This window comes from Ciconia boyciana, chromosome 1, assembly GCF_034638445.1.
Source record: "Ciconia boyciana chromosome 1, ASM3463844v1, whole genome shotgun sequence".
Classification (NCBI taxonomy): domain Eukaryota; kingdom Metazoa; phylum Chordata; class Aves; order Ciconiiformes; family Ciconiidae; genus Ciconia; species Ciconia boyciana.
In genome coordinates, this window is record NC_132934.1 from 76,606,098 (window position 1) to 76,618,826 (window position 12,729).

A 12,729-nucleotide genomic window follows, 5' to 3' on the forward strand; every position below is an offset into this window, starting at 1 on the left:
TCACAGATTTTTCCTTACAAATTCTGCACTGAGGTTATGTACGTGTTCACAATGTTTCACAAGCAATGTACTGTGGTTTATCTATTGTCTACTGCAATATCTGAGACTAGCACGTGATTTGATATTTGCATATAAATTTTGTGATTATTTTAGCAATATTCATCTCACCTGAGAAGTTCGATATGAAATGACAGACTTACCCTGCATTTCTTGTGTGTGCATGTATGTATGCATGGGCACACATATTTCTGTTTAACATCCTCATACAGCAAGTGTTAATAGTTTCAGTACAGATTATCCAGTTTAGAAATCACAGAACTGGAACTGCTATACATGGAGAACAATATTAAAGGTGCATGTTTTCGTTCAGCGCAATCAATAAGCTGATACTCAGTTCAAAGTGACTTTTATCCTGGTGATTAGAATATTGAAAAGGTTAGGTGTGTTCATGAGAAAGGCACAGCTGTGTGGTCCCAACCTGCAGCATTTAAAAGGCTGTTCAAGTAAATTGCAGCTCGCTCCCACACACAGACAGATAGATTTGGGTGCATTCTACATGTGGTACATGCACTGAAAAGACTTTAAAAAAATTTGGGAAAGTCTTTGTTACTTTGAAGCATTCAATTTTCACCTAACCTTACAGCCTCTCTTCATAAATATAAAAATTCAAAATAACTTGGGTCATTTTGCTGTAACCAGGGCTAAAAAAAGAATCCTCTACAAAACTTTTTCTAAAAGACTGCTAACTCTGTGAAGATGAGAATATAACTCGGCAGCCTGGATCTTAGCTTGTGGCTTAGTGTCTAAATCTCCTGCTAAGGATCTGGCTCAGCTTTCGGGTGAAATCAAGCCCTTCTGACACTAACAGCAGAACTCCCACTATCTCCAAATAAGATAATTTCTCTTTCCAGTTTTTCAGCTGAGTATTTGGTTCCACTTTTTTATTATTTCAATGTTTTGGGTATGTCTGAGCCAGTGGCTTCAGGTTTCCAAATGCCAGACATGGAGGACACATTACCACCTATCCAGATTTCCAATGTCCCAAGTCTTACCACCAAACACGAAACCCCTTCTTCAGCATATCCCTCCTGTGACCTAAGTCAAGGAGTGTAATGTGTAATGTGTAAGAGCATACATGCATCTGATGCATCAGACCATGTCTCCAGGATGTGCATGGCAGTAGGGGAATGACAACGCAGCTATGTGCAATTAGCAAATATCTTCCACTGGGTCTCTTTTAGCAGTGGCTCTTTCAGGGTGGCTCACCTTCAGCCCATAGTCTAGTAGTAGGGTCTAGGTTGCTCTATGGTATTAGCAGGTCTTAAGGAAATTCAAAGCATATTAATGAAAATTAGCCTAAGTAATGCCAAGTGGAAAGAGGATTAAAGGAAACGGTACTACTTGAGACTGTGTCAGAAGTCCGAGGTATCAGAGGACCCTTAGTCTTTGAAAGGTAATAAAAGCTGGATGACTGTGGTTCTTAGGAACATGGAATTTAGGACTTACATATCCTGACTTCATTCTCTCAAGTTCCTAAGAATTAGATTTACAAGTACTCACCTATATGTTTTGTTTACTGAACAACTGTATTGCCCCACTTTTTTTTTTTTAAACTTACTTACTGTAGTATTGAAACACCTTTACGTTTATTAGTTTTAAATTCCTGAATTCTCTGGGGCAAGTGTCTTGAATTTTCTTAGTCCCCAGATCATCCCCTGGCCTCAACAAGGTGCAGTGGCATCCCTTCACTACATGGCTCAGACCCACTGAGTCACAAATCAGGCTGACCAGTTACATCTGGCACAGAAAGCCTCAGAGAAAAAGAGAAGGCACAGCACTGCTCGCACAAGGTACAAGCCTAACTGCGGAGGAGCAAAAGGAGACACCTGGGTGAAGGACACTTCTGCTCATTGTCTGAGACTTGACCCATGCAAGATTCCACTGCAGAAGTCTCCATGGTACAAATCAAGCTGATTTTACAGAAGGATGAAGGAAGGAAAAGATGGTTATAAACAGTGATTAATCCTGATTTACAACAGCTCAAACTGTGACAGAAATTGTATCATTAGCCAACAACAGAATGCTTAAAAGATTGGTGAATTTTGTTTATGTGTTTGTACTTACTATTCCACTCTAGATATCATTATCATGGAAGCTTAAACAAAATCAGGTCATGGCAATGTGTGACGCTGTTGATAATCCATACCATGAGTAATCTTCCTGTGCTGCAAGAGCACAGATAAGTGTTCAGTAAGCTTTGCCCAATTGATTTAAAGTTAGTTCATGCACATTAGGTGTCTGCCTGCCTGTTCATAAATCTTTGGCGTGTCTGTCTGGCTGCTGTGTTGTGCCTGACACATGAACTGTGTAAAATACAGTTCACAAGTTTTTATTACATCAGTACCTTTAATATCTCCACCAGCAGGTATTTTATACTTCACAGATACAGTAGATAATGCTGCTCTCCAGTAACAACGTATCACCTCTGTTCAACCCAAATGCTCTTCCAGCTCTCACCCTACTGTGCCCATTGTAGTCTCCATATTACGAGTCTTCCTGATGGGTATTTCCTTTCCAGAGGTAGAAAGGACCTAAGCTCAGGTTTGACATTCACTGTAGCGTGACACCTCTTCACATGGAGATTTTTCTCTTGAAAATCCCTGAGCAGATGAGGTATGGTGGGAGAAGGAAGCCCATCAGAGTGCTTGATGCCCTTCCTGATTCTCCATCAGCCTAGCTAGTCTAAAAAAAATCTTTCTACTAGGACCATCTCTCACTGTAAGCAGAGAGGAAAAAGGAACCGTCTGTTAGGTCGGAGTACTGGTTGCCACTTGAAAATTAGCTATTATTAGCCAATATTAACTACACAATAAAGCCAGTTGGCTTCAGCCAAGCCAAAGTATTGCTACAGTATGGAGGCAGGAGCGTAGAACAGAGCAGTTAAGGCATGTCAGCCCGCTGCGTTTAAAGGGATGATGCTCTTGGCCTATCAGGTTTCTAACTTACACTGTGAACTACTGCTAAAACCAATGAAAAGATCCAAATTATGTTCAGTCTTAGATGGAAAATAATATCAGTATCTGTCCTGGTGGTCCACTGTTTATGTTTTGACACTGGTTTTGACATAATTAGAAATAAGTAAAGGTTTGATAGCTCCTGTTTGCTCTTACTCTGAAATCAGTGCAGGCTGTGACAGGAGCTGGAAAGTGAAAGCAGCACCCTGGGAATACTAAGGACTTGTTTGCATATGGAAGCTGCACTGCTGTAAACGTAACTCAATCCAGTTAGAGCAAGTCTTTTTTCAGGGATTCCCTAACATATAGTGATTTGTATCTGGCTCTTGTAGTTGTCAATTTTCACACTCATGCTTGCAAGCATAAGTCAAAGAGGCAGTCCTGCACAGACTTAACTAAATCAGTGGGAAAAAAAACTACTTTTCATTTAATTGATATAACTTGGACGCAGACAAGTTCTAATAGGGATTAGATAAGACTTAAAAAGTTCACAGCTTCTTGCAACCAGGGAAAAATCCAAGGCTCTCCCATTTCATAAACTTGGTATTATCTGCTCTCTTTCAGCTTTTCAAGAGCCCTATTTTACTTTTAAAGACAATTATGGGTCTTAAAAGATGTTAAGCAGAGAGATAAATGAATCCAAGGATTTTCAGCATAAATATGGTAGATATTGAACAGTGGCGTTTGCCCTGGCTGCCATGACAACAAACAGCAGATTCAAGATTCAACAGCATAGTTGAAATTAAGGTTATACGTTGTCTTGAACTCACCTACTAGTGTCCTGTAGTTCAGAAAATTTTCCTTGCAACCCTTGGATACAGCAATACAGCATGACACAGCAGTGCACATCCAGTTCTCCCCATTCAGACCTGATGTGAGATCTTTTCAGAGACCTACATTGTGGACCTACCTACTATGGCATTTCTGAATTAGCAGGTCCATGTATAGTACTTGGTTAGGCACCACACAACCACTTGTTTAATTGACATTCTTACCTCTGCAGCTAAGTAGTTTCCAGTTGCCAAATGCTTAAATCTAAACAGGCTGTTCCACTGTCCTGCCCCTCCCCGGCAAGGGTCATGATGGACAACCTAAAAGAAGAAGTACAGATTTTAATCGTGCTCCTCAAGATCATACTTAGATCACTGACATGTCTTACAGTTCATTCCAAATAAAAATATGTAAACTATATAATTACATATAGTCTACCACAGAGAGGAATTCTGTGCTCATACTAAGCCCACCATAGATAACAACTACTTACACTTATTTTTTGACACGTGCCAGGAAATACTCTTCCTATTACCTTCCATGTTTTCATTAATCTACTCCCTGCAAACATGATGAGCCAAATTTTGCTTTAAAGTGACATGGTGTGAATCTGGAGCTCAAGAAAGTAAGTGGAGCTGCTCTACACTTACACAGGCACTACTTAAAAGCAAAACTCAAACCTTCTTACATTGTTGCACCACTTACACCAGCTCTATTTTTGACAACACTAGGGGCTTCCGATAAATTTTCCTTCAAGTGATAAAATATCCCCATATTATTTGAAATATCCCAGGTTGCTTCTTTTTTCCCCTTGACTGAGCTGTAGGTCATTGGCTACCTTCAAACCTAGCAGTGCCTGTCTCTCCTAAGGAGTAATCTCAAACAACTACAAGTGCAATATACTCTATTCCATACAGTCCTTATGCAGACAAAAATCAACCATTGCCTGAGTAAGGAGCTCTGTTTTAAATGCACAAAGTTTGTTCAGCACATACGAACTTCTGGGTATAGGAGTTACACTACTGTAATAGCAAGGGTTTCAGATATACCAGTTTCCAATGTTCCTCAGTTAAACAAAAATATATTTGCTAGTCATCTTCTCAAAATCACCCCCATTCAGGAACAACACCTTTATTCAGCCTGCCTTTAGACAGATGTTGATAGGACCTGTTGCAGAAGAACAGACTCGATCACATTTGTGTGATTTCTTGACAGTCATTAATTTCAATTTTCTATATTGCACATGGAGTCAAATATAAACACCCAGAACTCAGGATACATGAGTGTCATTTGATTGGCTTTGATAAAATCACACCATTTACGTCAAGTCTGAATTTGACTCTTCATCATTTTAGTGCAGGTAATATAGTAAGAATCCTCTCTCCACACACGCACAGCAATAAAGCACCTCTTCAGTGTTCATCCCACACAAACCGCTTCATAAAATAATAATAGTTACGGGGAGGTGTATGATGATATCAAGAGGCTACGAATGATTCGTGTTGTGGTAAAGTATTTTTATTGAACCCTGGCCTTCACGCCCTAAAATATTTATAAAAAGAAAAAAATACCTCTATTTCCCACAGTGCTTTAGAACTCGTTGCAGAAGTGGCTGACTGACGTAATGTAGTACGAAGGAAAATATGTTGTTTCTTCTCATATTCGTCACAGGTCAGAAACTTCTCTTGCTCTGCATGAAACAGCCTAACAACATCTCCCTAAAGTAATATGAAAAAGAAGCATTATTAAGTGGTAGGCAAAGCCGCTAGACTCAGCCGCTAGTACATATCTGTACTAGCTCCAGTGATGTCAACATAGCTGACATGAAGAAAACATTTATTAGGTTCCTGTTGCTGGAGCAGGTACCAAGTGCAGAGCGTACAATCTCGGCACTGAGTCTGGCAATCAAACGAGATAATTCAGTCCTGCAGGAGACCCATGCACTCTTGTGAAAACAGAACTTGTTTCAGAGCACTGCAATGAATAGTGGGCAACAATTAACCTAAAGGTGATTTTTAATTCTAGCTAACTTTACTAAATGGATTTTTTTATCTCTAATCTCTTTTAGTATTTAGGGAAACCGAACAGATTTTTCTAACATCATATTATCTCATCTCCTCTACTTGGCAACCAAAACCAATGCCCCCTGTTTATTTCTTCTGCTGGCATTATTTTTGCTTCCTTCTGCCTCTCCCCAAGGCTTGAAACACTATCCCCAAATGGGTCTACACAGATATACCATTTTCCCTTTCAAATTCTTCCTCAAAAACTGCTGGTACCTTGATATCTACTGAAAAACAGCCAGTTGATAATGACTTATTAAGGTACAAGTGAGGACAAATGAAATGTATTTCTTTAAAATGAAAAAGTTAGTGATTTCAGGGAGTGATCTGGAGGCATGAAGCTGTGCAATCCCTCAGCATTTAAAGCTACATTGTCTTATTACAGCTTTTGTCATCATGCCTCACTCCGTTCTGCAAGCTTGTTATACCTGCTTTTAGCACCTTGGCATAAACTGAAGTGTCACAGCTATTCTGTACAGAGCCCTCATCGTTCTGGGCTTGAACTTCATCTTTTCTCATGGATCCTCAGTTGTCTCTGGGAGGGGAAAGGGGCTGGACGCTAGCACAATCCAGATAATTTCACTTAGACATTAACACAAAGGAAAAATATTCTGGCTGTTGAAGGACAGTAGTGAGGGATTCTCAACAGCTCCATAAAGTCCTAATTTCTTCTGTTATTCACCATGTAATATTTCTCTACAATCAAATACGGCATGATTTTTCAGATTTAAAAAACAACTAAAAAAATCATACTTACTCCTTTCAGTACATCATCTCGATAACTACTGAATTTCATGAACAAAGTTATTTTCCAGCTTGTGTTACAGTTGACAGCATTTACCTTTGGGGGAAAAAACAAACAAACAAACAAACATAATTATAGTCTTAAGGGGTGTTCTTTTCTTTTTGAGACATTTTATTCTTCTAAAAGACCACATCATATCTAGGGTGGCAGGGAACATGGCTTAGCTACGTATTTGTACAGTTCCTAACATGGGTCCTGAAGCTCTCAAGTGTTAATAATAATGATGTTGATGTTGGAGAAGATTCAGTGGGCAAAATGCTACTCTGTCTGTTGACAGCCTACCAAAGACAACTTAAAGAGCTGTTGGAAGAGGACTTACTCTTACATCAGTGAGAGTTTCAGATACTCAAGCAAACCTCACGAAGTTTTCAGTGCCAGGCAGAACTGCGCCAAGAATAAGTATATTTCATCCTGGTTTGTTGAGGCCAAGCTGGAACCAATGTTTAATACTGGCACCTAGCCCATGGTGGGTTCTGGTTACCCGTAAAGAACAATGTATAATACACCTCAGATCAGCAGTTACCCCTCCTCCCTCCACTGAACTCACCTCTTTGCAGCCAGGGTTATCTAGAAGCTCAATGTTGCTGGCATGTAGAGGCTGCCCTGCATTGACTGGCATGAGAACAACTTTATCTCCCACAACCACCTGGAAGTCAGAAATAAAATGTAATTTAGACCTATGTAATTATCCAATAAAATGAAGTAATGTTACATTTTTAGAAAATGACTCAAATGCATGCTCTAGGAATGGCACTCAGTGAATTTATCTGCAGACAATTCACACACCAGCTCTGTTCGCCCATGCCTCTGCAATTGCTTGGGTTCAAGATTTCACACTAATGAATCCTCGCATTCTCAGTAAGCATGTCACCCAGTCCAGCAGAAACTCGAGATCATGAAATAGATACAAACCTATGAATTCCAAGAGCAGTTCAGTTCATCTAAAAGTTACATTAACTACTCTTTATTCCATATATACTGCCAGCCAAAAGGCAGAGAAAGCTTAGAAAAGAACCTGTAGTCAGACAGCAAGACTTTTCCCTCCCTTGCTGTCAGCCAACCTTCTCCCATCAATGTGTCTTTCATTTCACAAAAGCCTTAAAAATTTGCCTGTGACAAGACTTCTTTAGCCCAGTGACTCCCCAGCTCTGTGGACCATCTTCTGGCAAATGTCATGACAGGCTCAGGAGTTCTGCGATTTAGACTGTATGACTGAAATCTGGAAAGGAACATAAATCACTGGAAATTCAGAGAGAGGCGAACACACTCCATCCCCTCTGCTGTTACTCCCTAAATGGTGTTTGGAACTCAGCACAGGCAGCAGGTACATCAGCTGAGAGACCTTGTCTCTATGAGAGGAATTCCTAGCCGACTCCCTACAAGCAAATTCCCATGCCCTTGCAATTCTTTACCTATACAGACAGGGAAAAACAATATATGAAAATGTCTTTGACCTAAAAAATGCTTAAGGCATGCATATGGACAATTCAACTAATACCTGGGAGGAGGAAAAAAATAAATAATTTTAAAAATAAAAGAAAATCAATCCCCATAGATTGGCTGGCACTGGGTCCTGATTTGCTTATGCTGTTCACAGCAATTTTAAGCACACACACATGAAGACAAGCGGCTACATGTGATTTTTGCTATACGAAATGCTGTGCAAGCCATGCTTTCTTTTGGAACACAAACAAAAATGCTTTCTGCATTGATCAGCACATTTCCTGTGAAAAAGCAGAGCCCAATTCAGCCTCATGTAACTTCAACACAGGTGAATTTGGCCCACTTATTGCCAAGGTGAAAAAGAAGGTTGCCTGTTTTTTACCAGCACAGCTAAAATAAACAGTAGCAAAAGACAGTGTCATCATGCTCAGACTACATGTAGAAATCCTATTCGATCCAAGTAATGAGAAAAAGTTCACTAATGGAACCAAAATAATGACAAGATGCCTTTAAGATACATTCCTTATGGAATACATTCCTGCATGCCATGCTTCACACAGACATTACTTACAGCCCATTTTAAGAAGTTATGACCAGACAATTCATTAATCAAAAAACCATCAGGCTTGCATCCTGCAAAGTGGAATCAGGACTTCAAAATTATTGCAAGTACACCAGGACTATAACAACTTAATTAGTAAGAGAGCACATCACTGAGCATCTTATTTAAAAATAAAAAAAAAGGAGGGAAGGTATCTTTGAATGCAAGCCTGTGACTACCATGGAAGTAACCAGAGGAAAGTAAATGTACACAGCTTCTTTGCTGTAGGCACACATCTGAGGAAGAACTGTTATGTGGGGTGATGGCTTCTGTCTCAGTCTCCTCCCCTGCTCCAAGTCCACATCAGTAACCTGCCCTCAATGCTGGCCAGCTCTGCCAGCTGCCACAGAAGCAACAAGATATCCTATGTTCTTTACTTTTCTTCATTTTCTTCTTGCTTCAAACCTCCATAGGTGGTTGGGAAGGAAGGGATAGAGGCAATTTCACAGCACTTGTTTCCTATACACCCCCCACCAGTGATGCAGAAAACGAAAGCAAAATGAAGAGGGAATCCTGTTCTCTTACATATGGCTGCCTTGGGCAAGCTGCAAGTCTGCTCTTTTGTGTTCCTCCCATCCCCTAGCCAGTTGATTTCTGGCTTCAAACAATGCCCCAGCATGCCCAAAACACCCGAGTTGGAGCACTCGCATGCCCACATGCCCATATTTCTGCCTGTAGAATTGTACTGTATGGAGATTACAGAAGACAGAGCAATGTATTCCCAAGGTTTTGCTCTGCAAAATTAAAATTGACACCAGCTCTTTCTCCTGTTCCTTAGCTACCCTTGGGCACAGCTGGCCACAGTATGCTGTAGACCAGCAGTGGGTAATAGTTTGACAGGTCGCTGGGTCTTCTTCCTTACATATAGACAGGAATTCATTGCATCAGACACACAGCTTTTGAGGATTTCATTCCTGATTCCTTTGACAAAACTCTTATCCTTTCTGGTCTAGATAAGAAACTTCCAAAGAATTATTAAATTCATAGTGAAGCCAATGAGAATTCAGCTTTTGAATTCAAGATAAACCTACAGGGTCCTTCAGTCTTAGATGCAGTGGAGTTCTTCCCGCACAAGGTAATTTCGAAATTCATGCAACCTTACTTGTCCATGTCTTGGTGGAGTGGGTACATTGAGAGTGGGAAGAGCCACAGTCAAAGCCGGCTACGTTCTGTCTTCTGGGTGGGGGACCAGCACTGGCATCACTTAGAGCAATACTGTCATTCATATAAACTCAGTAAGCCCACCTGTCAGCTACTTCTACACCATAATCAAGAAGTAGGAGCAAATACTCTCGTAGAGGTGTAGCATATCACACAGACTGGCAGTTACAAAAGGTTATATTAGCTGTGAAGATGCAGTAGCAATGATTTCAGTTTGGCCTAACTATCCAAGTAGGTTACCGGGCACACCGAAGGCTCTCCTACTCCATCTCCATTGCTTTTATGTTATAACCACATCTGCCAGTGGCACTGCTGACACACTTCAAAGATCGGGAGGATCAACAGAACTTTCCCACAGATGGCTGGGCATTCCCCAAGTCCAAGATCACCTCTCTCGGCACGCTGCAAGATCAAGCTTTCAAACCACTAAAATGGCAGACAACTGAAAATGCAATCCACACAGAGCTAATCCTGCTATCAGTGCACATTTTGCTATTCAGTCAAACTGGAAGCAGCTCTGGCGTTAATCAGTCACATCTTCCACTGAAGGAGAGCTGGTATATGCTTAATAAAAGTCTGCATAAAATATTGCAGTTATGCCAATTACTGTAAATTTTCAGCCCTATTTTTTCACTACTTTCATTGACTTGCATAACTAATCAGTTGCTAATGAAGCTAAGCTAACCCTCCTTCAGAAAAATAATTTTAAAAATATTTCACAAGGCAAAACAACTGTAATGACTTACCAGAAAAGTCACACACGTGACTTCCTACATCACAGCTTCCCCCAGACTAAACCACCTTCTTTTCTTTTAGGATATATGGCATATTTGGATCTACCTTGCCTGAGTTATCTGACACAGTAGCAGTCATCCAAGCAGTAATTCAATACTCACTTCTACTGTTCTAAAGGCTTTCTAAAATGTGTTTTCTTAGGGAATTTCCTCGTTATAGCACAGAAACTGAAAATAAAAAAACCCCAAAGTTTCCAAACAGAATAAGGGCCTGATACACCAAGCTAACTCCATGCACCGAGAGGTCAGCAGAAGAAGAAAAGTATACAAAAAAATATAAGTCCTTTAAAAGGTAACCTAGTGAGTGGGTAAAGTGGCCCCAGCTTACGTGGTATTAGGTGCTTTGTAGATGAGTCCCCCAGAAACTAGCCTTTTAATGGGCACATGTCTGGGAGTAACTGAGAGGTAAGCAGTGGGTACAAGGCTGGAGCATCTCTCCGTCTGTGAGAGGCAAATGAAGGATTTCCCCCATCGCTTGCTACCCCTGTCCCCCTTACAACAGCCACCTAGTTTCTGTAACTGTCGAAGGGGTGGAAATGTGCCAGAGCAGTTACGAGAAAGCTACCAAAGGACTAATGTTCAGCACCGGAAGTTTGCAAATAAAATTATCAGATCTGTTTGGGCCTGGCAGAAAGGAGGGAAAACTTGGGTCTCGAAAATTCCCTCTGTAAAATATAATGGCAAGCTCCCAGCTCTGAAAGGCAACACCTGGTGACAGAAAATGAGCAGCAGGCAGGTTCCAAAGGAGGCCATTAAGTTAGGAGTAAATCTGACAGTTTCCCACACAGCCCTTGTAGCTCACAGCCTGTCAAATACAGCCCCACAGGGAACAAACCAGGAGAGAGGTCTGCGGAGTGGGATGTTAACAGCGATCTCTGCAATGATCTGCAAACTTTTCAGACCAGTAAAACCGCTTCCAAATTCTTATGCGCCCACAATAGTGTAAAATTGAATCAAAAACTCTATAGTACTGAGGATGACTTATAAGGCTTAAGATCATTCTGCTGCTCTCAACAGTAAGGGCTCACGATGGCTTTGCAGATCACAACCTGAGAAGCCCAGGTCCTCGCTCTGGAGAGCGTGACATGCACTTATTTCCCAGGCATGAGGGCATGAGAAATTAAGAAGATGCTGAACTGATGTTATTCTAAGAAATTAAGCCAAAACCCTAAAGCAATAAGTCACCTTTTTTTCTTTCCAAAGAGGGAAAGGAATACCAGGTTAATGTTTGATCCACAACACTTCTTTTCCCCAGCTGAAAAGCCATGCAGAGGTGCCCCAGGGGGCTACTCATGTTTGCTGCTTTTCTCTGCAACAGGCTTGGGGAAAAGGGGAGCTTTTCACATACTCTTCTGATCACTGCATGGAGCAGGGAAAGACCATGACTTTCGGGACTTCTGACCAGGAGCTGGGAATGCAGTCCTTCCCCTCCCCACTTTTGATTGCCAAAAGGGGCTGCAAGCAACCACACTCATCCTGGATAGCATCCCAAGAGCTGGGTAACCACAAAGTTAATGAGAGAAAATACACGAGAAAACAGGCATTCCCATCTGCGATGCTGAGAGGGTTCCTTCACCGATTAATTCACAGGGGAGAGGGGCCAAACATTCCCAGCCAGATATAAAACCACACAAGTTCATCATGTGGCCTTCCCAGATGCAGATCTGAATTTTTCACAGCGGGCACTTAACCAAGCCACAGTCAACTGAATGAAGAACTGAGTTTTGATTTCTCTTGATTTTCAACTCTCAGATCTGCAGCAAAGAGCTCTCCTATATATTCTTCCTCTTACCAATATGCAAGACTCCTACTGAAACCTACCCAGAAAAGACCAACCAGACTATCCAATCCAATTCCAATCACAGATTGGAAGCCACTCTCATGTTGAGGGGGGATACAGATTTAAAGAAACCTGATGTATATCCCAGAGACATTCTCTGCTGACCTCTTGAAAAAAATGTTGCCTAAAATATTTTAAAAAAATAACTTTTAAAAAAAATTTTTACTCTAGTATAAACTATGACTTATCAGCTTTGTAAATCTGCACACAACAGGTGGACTTAGCAAAGATGCCCCA

General features: G+C 41.0%; 1 protein-coding gene across 3 annotated transcripts in view; it reads right to left on the reverse strand.

The window, feature by feature from the left end:
• ITPR2 (inositol 1,4,5-trisphosphate receptor type 2) overlaps positions 1-12,729 on the reverse strand; it is a 268,127-nt gene that overhangs the window by 210,954 nt on the left and 44,444 nt on the right. For all 3 annotated transcript variants that reach the window (XM_072875513.1, XM_072875504.1, XM_072875494.1), the window contains 4 exons: positions 7,201-7,299; positions 6,606-6,689; positions 5,357-5,503; positions 4,010-4,105 (listed from right to left, as the gene is read on the reverse strand). In XM_072875513.1, coding sequence (XP_072731614.1) covers positions 4,010-4,105; positions 5,357-5,503; positions 6,606-6,689; positions 7,201-7,299 — 426 coding nt within the window. The remainder of the gene's footprint in view (positions 1-4,009; positions 4,106-5,356; positions 5,504-6,605; positions 6,690-7,200; positions 7,300-12,729) is intronic.